The 18,490-nt window shown below is 40.7% G+C and overlaps 1 protein-coding gene across 2 annotated transcripts in view; it reads left to right on the top strand.

Moving 5' to 3' along the window:
* Positions 1-16,794, top strand: part of SAR1B (secretion associated Ras related GTPase 1B) — a 28,150-nt gene extending 11,356 nt beyond the window's left edge. The window contains exons 2-7 of one of the 2 annotated variants that reach the window (XM_064366331.1): positions 1,456-1,531; positions 4,791-4,910; positions 8,735-8,800; positions 12,356-12,459; positions 14,124-14,255; positions 15,574-16,794. In XM_064366331.1, the coding sequence (XP_064222401.1) occupies positions 1,474-1,531; positions 4,791-4,910; positions 8,735-8,800; positions 12,356-12,459; positions 14,124-14,255; positions 15,574-15,690 (597 nt within the window). In that variant the 5' untranslated portion in view covers positions 1,456-1,473 and the 3' untranslated portion in view covers positions 15,691-16,794. Of the gene's footprint in view, positions 1-1,455; positions 1,532-2,664; positions 2,674-4,790; positions 4,911-8,734; positions 8,801-12,355; positions 12,460-14,123; positions 14,256-15,573 lie in introns of those variants that run through there. The other variant, XM_064366332.1, reaches the window with a different exon arrangement.
* The last annotated feature ends 1,696 nt before the right edge of the window (positions 16,795-18,490 follow it).

Here is an 18,490-nt window from a genome sequence, read left to right as displayed (position 1 = left end):
TAGGATAATTTCTTTTTTGTTTTTGTTTTTGTTTTTTGAGACGAGTCTCGCTCTGTCACCCAGGCAGTGGTGCAGTCTTAGCTCAGTGCAACCTCCACCACCCAGGCTCAAGCAATTCTCATGCTTCAACCTCAGGAGTAGCTGGAACTATAGTTGCCCACCACCACGCCCAGCTAATTTTTGTATTTTTAGTAGAGACAGGGTTTCACCATGTTAGCCAGGCTGGTCTCAAACTCCTGAACTCAAGTGATCCACCTGCTTCAGCCACCCAAATTACTAGTATTACAGGCGTGAGCCACTGTGCCTGGCCTATATTTAAGATAATTTCTCTCTTTTTTTGGTCTTCTTTTTTTTTTTTTTAAAGACGGGGTTTCACCATGTTGGTGTGGCTAGTCTTGAACTCCCGACCTCAGGTGATCTGCCCGCCTTGGCCTCCAAAGTGCTTGGATTGCAGGCATAAGCCACCACGCCCGGCCTTTTTTTTTTTTTTTTTTTTTTGGTCTTCTTAAAGCTAAACCTTTAAGCATAAGATAATTTCTAAAAGTAGAATTCTTGGGTCAAATGATAGTAACAGATACACTTTTGCCTAATTGATTTTGTGCTAGTTTATACTGCCACCAAATGTGCCTCTTTTACCACATCCTTTTTGGTCCTGGCTATTAAAATTCTTTTTCATTTTGCTACTTTAGTGGACAAAGAATGGTTTCTACTTGGTATTTTAATGTCTTTTTTTTTTTTTTTTTTGAGATGGATTCTCACTGTGTAACCCAGGCTGGAGTTTAGTGGCGCGATCTTGGCTCACTGCAACCTCTACCTTCTGGTTTCAAGTGATTCTCCTGTCTCAGCTTCCAGAGTAGCTGGGATTATCACCCAGCTGATTATTTTTTTTAGTAGAGACAGGTTTTCACCATGTTGGCCAGGCTGGTCTCAAACTCCTGACCTTGTGATCCACCCGCCTCAGCCTCCCAAAGTGCTGGGATTACAGGTGTGGGCCACCATGCCCGACCTTGATTTGTTTTTAAGACAGAGTTTCACTCTGGCACCCAGGCTGGGGTGCAGTGGTGTGATCAGGGCTTACAGCAGCCTCAACCTCCTGGTCTCAAGTGATCCTCCCACCTCAGCCTCCTAAATAGCTGGGACCACAAGTGCATTCCACCACACCTAGCTAATTTTTTATTTTTTATAGAAACAGGGTTTTGCCATCCTGCCCAGGCTGGTCTTAAACTCCTAAGCTGAAGTGATCCTCCTGTCTAGGCCTCCCAAAATGCTAGAATGTCAAGCATGAGCCACTACATCAGTCTAGATCATGTTAGACCAGCCTGGATAAGAGTGTGTAATTCTTTGCAGTAAGGTAGCTGTAGGATTATCTACTCAGAGTTGGTGTTTAACAGTATTGATGTTTAATGTATATTGGTGTTTAATGTTGACTACTAAATTCAAAACTCCTTTTTTCAGACCCTATCAGATTTGGATATGTCCTTCATATTTGATTGGATTTACAGTGGTTTCAGCAGTGTGCTACAGTTTTTAGGTAATGTTGGTTCTTTGTTCTCTATAGTTACCCTCTTTGGTCTTATTTATTTAATAGTGCTTATCTGCGTCAAGTCTCTTTATATATAAGCCAGTAGTTAAGAATAGTTAAGAATATAGTCTTTGAAATTCATACAAATAGGTTCAATTACTTGTTATATCCCTTTTAAATTAAGTAATCTTTGGCAAATTACTTTTTTTCACCTTAGCCTGAGTTTCCTTATCTGTAAAATGGTAATAATAATTCTTGACTGTTAAGGTGTTAGGAATATTACTAACAGAAATATCTACCATTTATTAGCTAGTTTACCTATGTGCTTTAATGCTTTCTGTCATTTAATCCTTACAGGAATTCAGTATGTTATTTTTATTATTAAAATGCATGTTCCATAAAGTACCTTGTATACCATAAATAGCAGTTTATAATCTGCTAAATGAGATGTCTTTACCCAGGAATTTTTTTTATTTTATTTTATACAGATGGGGTCTTGCTATGTTGCCGAGGCTGGTTTTTTTGTTTCTTTGTTTTTGAGGCAGAGTCTCGCTTTATCACCCAGGCTGGAGTTCAGTGGCGTAATCTCTCACTGTAATCTCTACCTCCCAGGTTCAAGCCATTCTTCTACCTCACCCTCTCAAGTAGTTGGGACTACAGGTGTGTGCCACCATACCAGCTAATTTTTGTATTTTTCGTAGAGATGGGGCTTCACCATGTTGGTCAGGCTGGTCTTGAACTGAGCTCAGGTGATCCACCCACCTCAGCCTCCCAAAGTGCTAAGATTACAGGCGTGAGCCATTGTGCCCAGCCTTGCTACAGTTTTTTTTTTTGTTGTTGTTGTTGGGGGGGCACTGAGTCTCACTCTGTCACCCAGGCTGGAGTGCAGTGGCGCGATCTCAGCTCACTGCAACCTCCGCCTCCAGGGTTCAAGTGATTCTCCTACCTCAGCTTCCCAAGTAGCTGGGACTATAGGCGTGTACCACCCCGCCCGGCTACTTTTTGTATTTTTAGTAGAGACTGGGTTTCACCATGTTGGCCAGGCTGGTCTTGAACTCCTGACCTCAAATGATCCACCTACCTCGGCCTCCCAAATTGCTGGGACTAGAGGCATGAGCCAATGCGCTCAGCCTTCTTGCTACAGTTTTTAGGTAACATTGGTCCTTTCCTCTCTTAGTTATCTCCTTTTATCTTATTTATATATTAGGGTTTATTTGTGTCGAGCCTCTTTATATATGAGGCAATAGTTAAGAATATGGGCTTTGTAATCATACAAATATGTTCAATTACTCATTGCATCTCTTTCTCTTTTTTTTGAGATGAAGTCTCGCTCTTGTCCCCCAGGCTGGAGTGCAATGGCACCATCTTGGCTAACTGCAACTTCCGCTTCCTGGGTTCAAGTGATTCTCCTGCCTCAGCCTCCCGAGTAGCTGGGATTACAAGCGCCTGGCACGATGCCTGGCTAATGTTTGTATTTTTAGTAGAAACGAGGTTTCACCATGTTAGCCAGGCTGGTCTCGAACTCCTGACCTCGTGATTGGCCTGCCTGGGCCTCCCAAAGTGCTGGGATTACAGGCATGAGCCACCACACCTGGCCATATTGCTTTTAAATTATGTAATCTTGGGCAAATTGCTTTTTCGTGACACTCATAGAAGTAGTGACAGTCAAACAAGTAGATTCTTTAATGATAAAAAATATATATAGTTCTCCCCCCAAAAATAAAAGATTAGGACATCAAAGAGTTTATTTCTTAGACTTAAGCATGGATAAAGACTAGGTGTTATTTTAGTATGAATTTATTAGAAAACGAAGGGCCTAAGAGTATAATTGCCTAATGTCCTTAAATGTTTATTTCAAATGCCAACTTGAACCGGAAAAAAGTTTGTTTATTGATTAAATATTTTTTCAGCTGCTACTATAAGTTAAGACTAGTCTTCTCTCATGTAATTCTGTGGAGGTTAGACAATTAAACACATAAAAAATAGTTTGGATGGCTGGGCATGGTGGCTCACGCCTGTAATCCCAGCACTTTGGAAGGCCAAGGCAGGCGGATCACAAGGTCAGGAGATTGAGACCATCCTGGCTAACAAACATGGTGAAACCCCATCTCTGCTAAAGATACAAAAAATTAGCCGGACGTGGTGGCATGCACCTGTAGTCTCAGCTATTCAGGAGACTGAGGCAGAATCACTTGAACCTGGGAGGCAGAGTTTGCAGTGAGCCAAGATTGCGCCACTGCACTTTAGCCTGGGCAACAGAGCGAGACTCTGTCTCAAAAAAAAAAAAATAAATAAAATAAAATAAAAAAGTTCGACTGGGCATGTGGCTCACGCCTATAATCCCAGCACTTTGGGAGGCCAAGGTGGGCAGTTCACTTGAGGCCAAGAGTTCAAGACCAGCCTGGCTAACATGGTAAAACCCCATCTCTACCAAAAAATACAAAATTTAGCCAGGTATAGTGGTACACACCTGTAGTCTCAGCTACTGAGGAGGCTGAGGTGGGAGGATTGCTTGAGCCCAGGAAGCTGAGGCTGCAGCAAGCTGTAATAATGCCATTGTACATCAGCCTATGCAAGAGTGAGAACCTGCCTCTAAATAAATAAATAAAGTAAGTAAGTTCAATATGAAATGTAGCAGTTCAATTCCAGTCTGTTATAAATTGGTCAATGCTGCCTTTTTTCTATTTATCAATTTATCAATCAATACCTGGTTGATACTTCGAAAATTAAAGTAATCAGCATTTTGGCATTGTACATATGTTAAGGCAACACACATATTCTATTGACTGAGTTGAAGTTTGGTTTTATAATTATTTGAAGTCCCAAATCATGAATAGATTTATTTATTTATGAGACAGAGTCTCACTCTGTTGCCTAGGCTGGAGTGCAATGGCATGATCTCAGCTCACTGCAACCTCCGCCTCCTGGGTTCCAGTGATTCTCCTGCCTCAGCTTCTCAAGTAGCTGGGATTACAGGCATACACTTCCACACCTGGCTGATTTTCGTATTTTTAGTAGAGTCGAGGTTTCACCATATTGGTGAGGTTGTTCTTGAACTCCTGACCTCAGATGATTGGCCTGCCTCAGCCTCCCAAAGTGCTGGGATTACAGGTGTGAGCCACTGTGCCCAGCTATGAATAGATTTAAAATAGCTCTTTTAAAATTGAAAATAGGTTTACAACTCCAACCTTAATCCGGTCAAATTTAAATTCATTTGGATAATCAGTGTCAGATATCACTTTGACCAATCATAGCTCTTACTTTGCAGGATTATATAAGAAGACTGGTAAATTGGTGTTTCTTGGATTGGATAATGCAGGAAAAACAACATTGCTACACATGCTAAAAGATGACAGACTTGGACAACATGTCCCAACATTACATCCCAGTAAGTATATTCCCACATACAATGTTATACTTGATCAAGTGATGCTAAGTCACACACACTAACCAAAAGTGTTTTGTTTTGTCTTGCTCTGTTGCCCAGGCTGCATGCAGTGCAGTAATATGATCACAGTTCACTGCTCCTCTGCCTTCCTGGCTTAAGCCATCCTCTTGACTCGGCCTCCCAAGTAGCTGGGACCACAGGCATATGCCACCACTCCCACTTAATTTTTATATTTTTTCAGAGACCAGGCTTCAGTATGTTGCCCAGGCTGGTGTCGAACTCCTTAGCTCAAGTGATCAGCCTGTCTTGGCCTCCTAACGTATTGGGATTATAGGCATGAGCCACCACACATGGGCAAGTTTTTTGTTTTGGGGGCGTTTTCTGGTAGATAAATTATGATCAGGTGACTTGACCTGTTCCTAAAATAATATAGTAAATTATATGTGACCTGGCTCCCAGGGAATATATTTAATCTTGAAGTAGTACTCATATCTTTTTTTTTTTTTTTTTTGAGACAGAGTCTCGCTCTGTTGCCCAGGCTGGAGTGCAGTCTCATGATCTCAGCTCACTGCAACCTCTGCCTCCCAGATTCAAACGATTCTCTTGCCTCAGCCTCCCTAGTAGCTGGGATTACAGGCATGTGCTACCACACCCAGCTAATTTTTGTATTTTTAGTAGATAAGGGGTTTCAGCATGTTAGCCAGTCTGGTCTTAAACTCCTGACCACAGGCAATCCGCCTGCCTCAGCGTCCTAAAGTGCTGGGATTACAGATGTGAGCCACCGCACCCAGCCAAAAATTCAGTTGTTTTTTTTTTTTGAGACAGTTTCACTTTGTTGCCAGGCGCCAGGCTGGAGTGCAGTGGCGCAATCTCGGCTCACTGCAATCTCCGCCTCCCGGGTTCAAGCAATTCTCCTGCTTCAGCCTCCCGAGTAGCTGGGACTACAGGTGCACGCCACCACGCCCAGCTAATTTTTGTATTTTTTAGTAGAGACGGGGTTTCACCATGTTGGCCAGGATAGTCTCGATCTCTTGACCTCATGATCCACCCGCCTCGGCCTCCCAAAGTGCTGAGATTACAGGCTTGAGCCACCGCGCCCGGCTACAATTTTTTTTTTTTTTTGAGATGGAGTTTTGCTCCTGTTGCCCAGGCTGGAGTGCTGTGGCGCCCTCTCGGCTCACTGCAACCTCCGCCTCCCAGGTTCAAGCAATTCTTCTGCCTCAGCCTCCTAAGTAGCTGGGATTACACGCCCTGCTAATTTTTTATTTTTAGTAAAAAATTTTTTTCTCTATGTTGGTCAGGCTGGTCTCTAATTCCTGACCTCGGATGATCGGCCTGCCTTGGCTACCCAAAGTGCTGGGATTATATGGGTGAGCCACTGTGCCTGGCCAAAAATGGAAAGTTTTAAAACAATTTTTAAAATAATTTGTGTGTTCTTGTTCTTTTAGAAAGACCACCTGGGCCAGGTGTGGTTGCTCATGCCTGTAATCTCAGCACTTAGGGAGGCACAGGAGGGAGGATATCTTGTTTTGACAAGATAAAGTACTCTGGGCTAAAGTAGTTACACTAAAACTTAGGTTGTTGGCCAGGCTCCGTGGCTCACACCTGTAATCCCAGCACTTTGGGAGGCCAAGACGGGTGGATCACTTGAGATCAGGCATTCGAGACCAACCTGGCCGGCATGGCGAAACCTCTTCTCTACTAAAAGTAGAAAAAAATTAGCCAGGTGTGGTGGCGTGCACCTGTAATCCTAGCTACTGGGGAGGTTGAGGCAGGAGAATCACTTGAACCCTGGAGGCGGAGGTTGCAGTGAGCAGAGATCGTGCCACTGCACTCCAGCCTGGGAGACAGAATGAGACTCTGTCTAAAAAACAAACAAACAATAAACTTATCAGTTGTCATTATGGGGCACTTATGCTTTTGGCTATAAGGAATTACTGGGTCTGGAATTACCCTCCCACTGTATGCACTAGAAAACTGGACAAAAAATATACTACAACTGTTTTCAGACATTGGGCAACAGCTAGCACAGGACTGATTCCTGAAAGAAAGGAAACAACTCTTCTTTATTTTAGTTTTATGGCAAGAGATAATTTTCAGACCATAGTGCAAGGAGAGGACGCCCAAACATAGTCCAATAAGTCTTGCTGAGTTGAGGAGATGTAGAAAGGCCAACAGGACTAGAATTTTTTGCTAGGCCAGAGAGGAGGGACCTCTGGACAGAAGGGACTCTAGAAATTTACATAGCAGAATACCAATCTGTGCATGCATTGGGTAAAACTCCAAAAGGCTGGTCAAATAACAATTTTCAGAGAAAAAACAATTAAAGATTGCTGCTAGCCAAATAATTACTAGAGCTCACTGGGAGTTGGGAATCATTGTTGTTTAATCCCATTTAGCCTCCTAACAAATCTTAAAAACTGATCTGCAAGCAAGTGAACTGTCAGAACAAAGTTCAACCTTCAAAGGACTACAACAAAATCCATCACTCAATATGAAATTACTAGACATGCAAAGAAACAGGAAAGTGTGATTCAGTCAGTAGAAACAGACAAATTGTGACAAAGATGAAGGAATTAGCAGATGAAGATGTTAAGACAATCACTATGAATGTGCTCAGGGATTTAAAGGAAAACACAAACATGAGGAAATAAATGGAAGATATAAAACAGAATCAAATGAAACTTCTAGAACTGAAAAATACAGTATTTGAAATGAAAATTTCTTTTTTTCTTACTTTTTTAAAAATAGAGGCAGGGTCTCCCTATGTTGCCCAGGCTGGTCTTGAACTTCTGGGCTCAAGTGATTCTCGCACCTTGGCCTCCCAAAGTGCTGGGATCACAGGCATGAGTTACCATGCCCAGCCTGAAATGAAAATTTCTCTGACTAGGATTAACAGTAAATTAGATAGTGCCAGTACTGCAGAAGGAAAGCCCAGTAAACAATGAAATAGAACTATCCAAAATGAAGCACAGAAAGAAAAATGACTGAAAGCAAAATAAACAGAGCCTCAATGACTGGTGGGACAATATCAGACAGTCTAACAAACCTGCAACTGAAGTCTCAGAAGTGGAAGGGAGGAGTTAGAAAGATAGTTGTAGAAATAATGGCCACAATTTTTTATTATAATTGTGTTTGTAATTAAACACTGTCTTGTGTCAGCCATAAGAGAAAATTATTTCACCTGTATCATTTAAGATAAATTATGTGAACAGTTATTCGATTGGAGCGGTTGTTTGAATTCGTAGCAAATAATTGTCTGAACAGATTAACATTTTCAGCAGGAAGAAGAGAAGGAAGGCCAGGTGCAGTGCCTCACACCTGTAACCCCAATACTTTGGGTGGGTGGATCACAAGGTTAAGAGATAGAGACCATCCTGACTGACGTGGTGAAACCCATCTCTACTAAAAATACAAAAATCAGCCGGGCATGGTGGTGCATGCCTGTAGTCCCAGCTACTCAGGAGGCTGAGGCAGGAGAATCGCTTGAACCCAGGAGGCAGAGGTTGCAGTGAGCCAAGATCATGCCACTGAATGGAATTCCAGCCTGGCGATAAAGCAAAACACTGTCCCCCCCCAAAAAAAAGAATAGAGTAGGAAAAATAAATGTTGGATTTATGGTGGGTAATGAATACCAGAACTGAATATTACAGTTGTTTGTTAAAATGTCAATATGAATTGGCATATATCTAATTACAAAAAGTGTTATTATAGCAGTTCCTAAATGATTGATTTGACCTTATTTACAATAAAAGTAAATCAAACATTAAGTAGTAATATAAGCTATTAATGGGTTTGTAAAAATATTTTAAATTCTTATTTAGCTTCAGAAGAACTGACCATTGCCGGCATGACGTTTACAACTTTTGATCTGGGCGGACATGTTCAAGGTAAGATTCTTTTTATTTTTTGAGACAGGATTTCACTCTGTCTCCCACGCTGGAGTGCAGTGGTGCAATCTCAGCTCACTGTAACCTCTACCTCCCGGGTTCAAGTGATCCTCATGCCTTAGTCTCCCCAGTAACTGGGATTACAGGCATGTGCCACCACGCCCGGCTAATTTTTGTATTTTTAGTAGAGACGGGGTTTCGCCATGTTCAAGGTAAGATTCTATTACTCTTATAGTCACTTTGTTTTCTTTTCTTTTCTTTTTTTTTTTTTGGAATTAGAAAACCTGAAGTAACACTTTGTTTTATTTTAACTTAACAGAAATGTGGCCATTAGTTCCAGTATATGAAATCTCATTCTATTCACTGAAGGCCAGAGTAGATTTAAAATGTAGGGATTATTACTCTCTGTTAAATGCTTTAAAAGCAAAGGGTATTAAAAAAAAAAAGAAAAGAAAACCAATAAAATAAAAAATAAAGAAAAGCAAAGGGTGATTTTCATGATACTTCTGGTCAATTCAAATTGGAATTGCTTTTGGTGGTAAAGTGTTTGAGTAAAATTTAGCTTCCATTCTCTCTACTTCAGTCTGCTTCCTACTGTTATAATCATGTTATGAACATGTTAATGCTCTGTAAAAACAAAACAAAACAAAACAAAAAGAAACCTTAAATGGCTAAATCATTACCTACAAAATATGCCAAACTTATTAACCTGGCATTCAGGATCTCTATGATCTGGTCCCAGTTTACTTTTCTGGGTTTTTTATTTTTATTATTTATTTATTTATTTGTTTGTTTGTTTATTTATTTATTTATTTATTTATTTATTTATTTTGAGATGGAGTTTCGCTCTTGTTACCCAGGCTGGAGTGCAATGGCACGATCTCGGCTCACCACAACCTCCGCTTCCTGGGTTCAGGCAATTCTCTTGCCTCAGCCTCCTGAGTAGCTGGGATTACAGGCACGCGCCACTATGCCCAGCTAATTTTTTGTATTTTTAGTAGAGATGTGGTTTCACCATGTTGACCAGGATGGTCTCGATCTCTTGACCTCGTGATCCACCCACCTCGGCCTCCCAAAGTGCTGGGATTACAGGCTTGAGCCACCGCGCCCAGCCCTCTGGGTTTTTTTAATTATTATTTTATAGAGACAGGGTCTCACTCACTAAGTTGCCCAGGCTGGTCTCCAACTCTTGGGGCTCAAGCCATCCTCCCACCTCAGCCTCCCAAAAGTGTTGGGATTATAGGTGTGAGCCAATACCTGACCTACTTTTCTGGTCTTTATTTCCTGCTATTCCCCTTCCCATTGTTTTTACTTCAACCAAATCAGACCTTCTTGGTGTTTTTCTACCTCTATGCTTTTGCTCATGCCATCCCCATCCGCACATGAGTGACCCCTTCAGGGCCCAGCGCTGCTACCTCCCTTGGGAATCCATTCTTAGTTGGAGTGCTCTCAGCTGTACTTCATAGCACTTAGTGCATTTGTGTACATGTCTATAACAAGTTTAGAAAGACTGCTTTATCTCCTATATTAAACTTGCAGGGACTAAAATCCTGTTTTTTTTTTTTTTTTTTTTTTTTTAAATAAAAAGAATTTTTTTAGAGATGGGGTCTCACTATCTTGCCCAGGCTGATTTTGAAGTCCTGGCCTCAAGCAGTCCTCCTACCTCAATTTCCTAAAGTGCTGGGATTATAGGTGTGAGCCACCGTACCTGGCCTGTTCCTTTTTTATATCTCCAAAAGCACTTGGCAACATTTAGCTCATAGTAAGTCATAATCGAGTTGGTAGGCATTCTAAAGACCTGATATGACATATAGTTGAAAGGACTGTAAGCAGTTCTTGCTAGTGAAAGCACATTTGAGACCTATAATTGCCTGTTATATAAGCAAAACAATTTCTAGAATATGATTATTAGAATTGGAATCTAATGGAATTGTCTGAGACTTCATTTCTATATTGTTTTCAGGATATATCATAGTGGCTGGGAATGGGGACCCAGGCCTGTAATTCCAGTGCTTTGAGAGGCTGAGGTGGGAGGATCACTTGAAGCCAGGAGTTCCAGACCAGCTGTGCAACATAGCAAGACCCTGTCTCTACACAGAATTTAAAAAATTAATGGGGCATGATGATAGACACTGATAGTCCCAGCTACTCAGGAGGCTGAGATGGGAAGATGGCTTGAGCTCAAGAGATTAAGGCTGCAGTGAACTAGCCTGGATGACAGAGCAAGACCCTGTCTCTTTACAAAAAAGAAAAAAAAAGAGAGAGAGATACGTCATAAAACTCAAGTCAGTGAAGAAAGTTGTGGAAAAAAATTGCTCTTATAATTTCATAGACTTTATCAACATTTGATCTTCTTTTCTGTTATGAGTAAAACAGTTTGCTTTTTTTAAAAAAATTTTATTTATTTACTTATTTTTTTTGAGACAGAGTCTGGCTCTGTTGCCCAGGCTGAAAGTGCACTGGTGTGATCTTGGCTCACTGCAAACTGTGCCTCCTGTGCTCCATCCTCCCACCTCAGCCTCCCAAGTAGCTGGGCAGGTGCACGTCACCACACTTGGCTAATTTTTTTTTTTTTTTTGAGATGGAGTCTCGCTGTGTCACCCAGGCTGGAGTGCAGTGGTATGATCTCAGCTCATGGTAACCTCTGCCTCCCAGCGAATCTTTTGCCTCAAACTCCTAAGTAGCTGGAATCACAGGCACGTGCCACCATGCCCGGCTAATTTTTGTGTTTTTAATATAGACAGGGTTTCGTCATGTTGCCCAGGCTGGTCTCGAACGCCTGACCTCAGGTGATCCACCCGTCTCAGCCTCCTAAAGTGCTGGGATTACAGGCATGAGCCACTTAGCCTGGCCTTGGCTAATTTTTTGTATTTTTTTGTAGAGATGAGGTTTCACCATGTTGTGCAGGCTGGTCTGAACTCCTAAGCTCAAGCAATCCACCCTCCTTGGCTTTCCAAAGTGCTGGGATTACAGGCGTGAGCCACAACACCTGGCCTTATTATTCTAATTTAACACACTTACACCTAGTATTAATTTCCTTTTGTCACTCATTCCAAATTTACCGTGGCAAAAAAAAAAAAAAAAAAAATCTGATAACTAGAAATGTCAAAAAATGAACACTGCATATATGTATAATATAAATACATACTTTATATATATGTAATTACATATACATGTAGGTTTTTTACAGCTTATATTTTAGATTTATATAGTAGCAGTCCTCTAATGAATTTAACATGTATCATTATGCACTGGTGGCAAATATTCTACTTTTTTAATTTTTATTTTTATTCTTTTAAATATTCTACTTCTTACATACAATAATTGGAAGAGACTAAAGTATTTGACTTGCCCACAAACAAGGAAAGCCTGAAATTTCCTCTTTGGTGTTCTCAGAAGAAATTGGCACCATTGGGTAAAAGATTGACATGAATATATTGTGAAGTAGCAGCAGCTAAGGGATTACTGCCCTTGATATCTTGTTGGACTCTTTGCTTAAACCATCTGCTGGGTTTGACCAGCAAATAAACTCTAACTCCTGATTGTTTTTGTTAGCTCGAAGAGTGTGGAAAAACTACCTTCCTGCTATCAATGGCATTGTATTTCTGGTGGATTGTGCAGACCATGAAAGGCTGTTAGAATCAAAAGAAGAACTTGATGTAAGTTAAATAATTGAAACTAAATATAGTCAAATCACTGTGGTAAGTCTGAAGAAGTAGGTTGGAGATATGGTTATTAGAGGGCTGCTTTTCTGCAGTCTCTGATGAAACTCTTAGCAATTTGTTGAGCTAAATGATTGCTTTAAGTGGTGATTACTCAGAGTGCAGAGGCCAGGCTTGGTGGCTCATGCCTGTAATCCCAGGCCTTTGGGAGGCCAAGGTGGGTGGATCACTAGATCAAGAGATTGAGACCATCCTGACCAACATGGTGAAACCACGTCTCTACTAAAAATATAAAAATTAGCTGGGCATGGTGGTGCGTGCCTGTAGTGTCAGCTACTTGGGAGGCTGAGGCAGGAGAATCACTTGAACCGGGAAGGTGGAGGTTGCAGTGAGCTGAGATCATGCCACTGCACTCCAGCCTGGTGACAAAGTGAGACTCCATCTCAAAAAAAAAAAATGCAGAGGGAGTAACTTTGAGTAACTGTAGCTATTGAGGAAGTACCAAAACAGACATCATTTATGAAGACTTAAGAAGCTCACCCTGTACAGAATAGACCTTTTTAGTATATTTCATGTCTGCTCTATTCCTGGAGTGGGTTGATCTTGAGTCCCTGGTCATGCTAGGATGCTATTTCTTAAGCCACCACCTGAAATGATAGGACATGCCATCTTTGACACTACTCCCAGGAGTGAGCAGAGGCATATGTAGCTACTTCCTCTCCAGTATCCCAGGTTACATACTTTGTAAAGGGGCCCAACAGCCACAGACAAGGTCAACACTAGATCTGGGGCCACAGAGTAAGCAGGTCCATGATCTGATTGAAGGTTGATCCTACCATGCCTCTGCCCAGAGCAGGAAAACAAATACTTGTACATGTGGAAAAGTCCCGGTAGGTTCTGTGGTTACAAAACAAGGACAGAGAATGCCTGAGTTCCTACTTTGCTCCAGAGACTGTGTGTGTTACTTCATTTAATTCTCAACTTCATAGGGTAGATACTACTGTTCCTAATTCTCTCTAGAGCTTTAGTCAGGCTAACTTGCCCAAAGTCACATCTCAGAAGCAGTAGAGGCTGGGCCTGGTGGCTCATGCCTGTAATTCTAGCACTTTGGGAGGCTGAGGCAGGAGGACTGTGAGGTCAGAGGTTTGAGACCAGCCTGGCCAACATGGTGAAACACTGTCTCGACTAAAAATACAAAAATTAACTGGGTGTGATGGTGCATGTCTGTAATCCCAGCTACTCAGGAGGCTGGGGCAGGAGAATCGATTGAACACAGGAGGTGGAGGTTGCAGGGAGCTGAGATTGCACCATTGTACTCCAGCCTGGGCGACAGGGCATGACTCCATTTAAAAAAAAAAAAAAAAAAAAAAAAGCAGCAGTAGAACCAGAAGTGAAACCAGATCTGTCCACCTCTAAGGTGCTGGCTCTATACACTCTATGTCACTGCTTTACAGGGTGAGCAGAGTATACATTTACAGGAAGAGCCCTAGGAAGACAGAAGAATTGAGCTTATGGTTTCATTGAGGTCACTTTAAAATGTGGGGAAAGTTTGCCAAAGAAAGTTGGTATGACATAATATGGTAGAAAATGAGTCCTTTACTGTTTTATCATATCAAAATAAGCTCTTTGGATGGTTTCATATCAACTCTTGTTTTTTACAGTCACTAATGACAGATGAAACCATTGCTAATGTGCCTATACTGATTCTTGGGAATAAGATCGACAGACCTGAAGCCATCAGTGAAGAGAGATTACGAGAGATGTTTGGTTTATATGGTCAGACAACAGGAAAGGTAAAAAAAAAAAAAAAAAAAAAAATTATGATGGGTGTGAGTGTTTAATTCTACGGTACAAGTGTCTTCTTAAATTACTATTGTCCAACTATACAAGCCCATTATCGTTCTTTTTTTCTTTTTTTTTTTTTTTTTGAGACAGAGTTTCGCTCTTGTTACCCAGGCTGGAGTGCAATGGCGCGATCTCGGCTCACCACAACCTCCGCCTCCTGGGTTCAGGCAATTCTCCTGCCTCAGCCTCCTGAGTAGCTGGGATTACAGGCACGCGCCACCATGCCCAGCTAATTTTTTGTATTTTTAGTAGAGGCGGGGTTTCACCATGTTGACCAGGATGGTCTCCATCTCTTGACCTCGTGATCCACCCACCTCGGCCTCCCAAAGTGCTGGGATTACAGGCGTGAGCCACCGCACCCGGCTCATTCTTTTTTTCTTAAAGAAAACTCATTTATACATGTGGGTCTTCTTAGTGTCTTCATTTGTTTCTACCATGGAATGAAACCTTTTCTTGGTGACAGTAAAAATGTCAAGGATCAGTTATGCCTAAGGCTTGTGCTTATGGGAAACTAAATTAAAGCTTTCAAAGATCATGCATTTTGAGAATCAGCCACCAAACGATTTGAGTGTTTAAGCATGGCAGTAGTGTGTTTAGGCCCCTGAGTTCACCAGAGATAAATAAGACATAAACCTGGTCATAGGAATATTTTAGGGTTTTCTGAACATACACTTTATAGTAAGCTTTAAGATGCATTGTTTTGGTATTCACTTTTCTTAGGATTTATTTTGGGGGAAACATCAGCATTGAAAAATTCCAGATAAACAATGGAAGAACCCCAGAGGTTCACAAAATTTTCTTGGTTTACATATACTATTTCAGGGTGGAGAAATACTGCAGCATATAGCAGGAGGCTCTTATGTTAGACAAAGTAGACTTTGGTCTGTTTTCTGTCTTTTTTATAAATTTGCTCCATATTAATTTTAGGAAATGCCTTGTTTGGTCACAAACCTTCTCAGGGAATGTTTGTGTTTAATATTAGTGAAGTCAGTTTGGGTTTTTTCTAAGTCAGATTATTTTCATCCTTGAGTATCTCGCAAACTCACCTCTTTCCCACTGAGTGGCCATCTTGTCCTAAGGTAGCGTGAGAGAAGGAGGCTTCTTGTGATGTTTAGGGGACCTGGATGCCAAGCAGCCACAACTTTAACATAGACATGGATTTATCACAGTCACTCTTCGTTCTAAAATAGAACCTATGATTCTGCTGGGATGTGGGGCTTTATTAATTTCATAAAACTCCAACAAAGTGTCTCTCTTCTATTCTAGGGGAGTGTATCTCTGAAAGAACTGAATGCCCGACCCTTAGAAGTTTTCATGTGTAGTGTGCTCAAAAGACAAGGTTACGGAGAAGGCTTCCGCTGGATGGCACAATACATTGATTAACACAGACCCACCGTGGTTCCAGGTCTCAAAGTTCAGGCTTACTTAGAGATTTGATTGCTCAACATGCATAACTTGAATTCAATAGACTTTTGCTGGTTATAAAACATGTTTTTTAGATTATTAATATTATATCAACTTAATTGGAGTGAGAATTGAAAACTGATTCAAGTAAGTTTGAATATCACAATGTTAGCTTTCTAATTCCGTAAAAGTAATTGGTTTTTACAGTTTATAATCTGACATCACCCCAGCGCCATTTATAAAGAGCAACTTTCCAGCAGTACATTTGAAGCACTTTTTAACAACATGAAATTATAAATATAAACCATATTTAAAAGCTCATCCTGTTAAATTTTTTATGTACTTTTTTGGAACTAGTTTTTAAATTTTAGATTATATGTCCACCTATCTTAAGTGTACAGTTAATAATTAGCTTATTCAATGATTGCATGATGCCTTACGGTTTTCAATAACATTTTTTCTTATGCAAACGTCATGCAATAAAACAAACTCTAATGTTTGGCATCCTTGTTGGGCAAATGTTTCATTTAAATGTGTCTTATCTAGTTAGTATACTCTGAAAATTTTAGTATTTAATATTAGACATATGAGGTGGTTGTTGAGAAAGGAGATTCCTTTAGAATATTTACATAGCATTTAAGCCTCTCAAGGCTTTTATATTTACCGTGAGGCGGTTGTGGTCAGTTGCACCTGATACCACGTATCTGTGAATCATGTGTATTTTTATTAGTGATGTGGCCACTACCATTGCTGATGGGGTCTGTGTCCTAGTCCCTGTGGGATTGGCCTTCTGAAGAAAAGCACATTTATGGTACACAAGGTTGATTCTCAGTTTGGTAGGCCCTATAGTTCCACCCCAGTTGTCTGATTCTGAAGTGCTCCAGTCTTATTGGTGCCCAATTGGGTAATCTGTGCCTCTTCCCCAAAAGTAATGACAGGCCCCAGTCTCTCCACATTTAGATGTACTCCCAGTCTCTTTACTTTTAACGGTACTCCCTGGGGCAAGCAACAAGTAGGATCTTGTGCGCAGTTTCATTGCAGAGACCTGCATATCTGAGGAATAAAACAGCTTGTTCTGCATCAGTCTGAGATATGTGGAGATTTTGTTCCTATCCTATAGCTCTTTTGTATTCTTTGGCATATTTTATTTTCTGGTAGAAGAAAACAAGTGCTGGTTTCTAATTTTCTTTTTTCTTATTTGCTCTCAGGTAGTTCTTACTTTATAGAACAAAGACTTTTTGTTTGGCTTTTTTTGTTTTGTTTTGTTTTAGAGACAGTGTTTCACCATGTTGGCCAGGCGGTGTCAAACACCTGACCTCAAGTGATCTGCCCGCTGTGGCCTCCCAAAATGCTGGGATTACAGGTGTGAGCTACCATGCCTGGCCTGACTTTTGTTTTTAGATGTTATGCTTGCCATGTGATAGGGCCTGCAAACCTCATTGCCAGGCTTACTAAGAAAAATTTAGTTCTTCAAAAGCATTATAATTTCCTAAGAAATTGAATTTTTTTATGTTTGAGATTCCATCATTAGTAAGATAAGATGAAAGGTAAGTGCCAAAAATGTATTTTTAAAGATTCTCAAGTTTAAGATTTCTCTTCTGATTATAAGCCAAGTTTTATAATACATCTAACCAATTCCATCATCAATGATTTTTATATAAAAAATTAGTGTTTTCTGTAGCCATTGTCCATGTTATAGTTACAGTCCTTTTTGTCATCGATAATATAACCTATGAAGCAGATAAGGATTGAGGAATATGACTGGAAGGAATTACTATTTAGCTAAGCTGACAGGGTCTCTTCTTAAGATGACATTTGGTTTTAGTACTCTGACTTTTCTGATTCACTTTCATCTTCTTTCTAAATGAAAATGAAAGAGCTCCCTCCCTTCCTAGAAACATCAGTAACACTAAGGGAAAAGTAGAACATGACATTGCGGCCCATTGATTTCTTCTTCAGATAGGTTTCAAGTGCTTACTCCTTCAATGCTAACTAAATAGAACTAAGCCTTACGAAAAGTAACTGCCTCTTGTTCGTGTTATCTGTCTTCAGTACCTTCGGGGACATGCCTTCAAGTATTTTCTAGAGTATCCACTGTGATACTGAAGAAGTTAATTATTTGTGTTGTAAATTGGTATGAAGGAAACAATGTCCTGGTTTCCCTAGCCAGGAAAAATGCTTCCTGGTATAATATCTCTCTCACTCCAGAACCCTCATTCTAATTGTAACACTAAGATCAAAGAAACAAATAGTCACTTTGTGGACCGCAACTAAACTGTGGATATTTTCCCAAAGATGTAAGATTTTTATGGCTCGAGCCTCTAGAAAGGAAGCTGTGTTTACCAGCTTTCCTTCCAGCTCCAAGAGGCAGAGTTCCTGAGCCAGAGGACTTACCGTCTAGCTCTGAGAACCTCTCTGTAGTATATGCACTGGGTACTGCTCTTTTTCAAGAGAGCCAAATTAAGAAGATGGCAAGAAACAGTAGAAACACAGAAGGAAGACAACTCTGTGTGTGCCTATGTGGATATGTGCGACTGGGGAGTATTTTCCAGGTACATACTAGTACTAGGGACATAGGCTAATTTTGTGTCCCACACTGTAAAATGTTAGGGTGTGGTTGTTAACACTGTGGTATACAAGTTCAGACTGGATTTGGGCACTGTCCAAAAGATTTTTTAAAATCTACAGTTTGAAATGTAAAAATATAAGGTCTCAACCCACTTTTACACTTTTAAAGAGATTCTTATCCCACACCTGTTTCACTGACTGCTGTTAATTA

The sequence above is a fragment of the Aotus nancymaae genome, unplaced genomic scaffold (assembly GCF_030222135.1).
Source record: "Aotus nancymaae isolate 86718 unplaced genomic scaffold, 86718_ANA_hifiasm-v0.15.2.pri h1tg000064l_1, whole genome shotgun sequence".
Classification (NCBI taxonomy): domain Eukaryota; kingdom Metazoa; phylum Chordata; class Mammalia; order Primates; family Aotidae; genus Aotus; species Aotus nancymaae.
The sequence above is the reverse complement of the archived record's forward strand: the minus strand, read 5'-3'. Positions and strand labels throughout refer to the sequence as shown.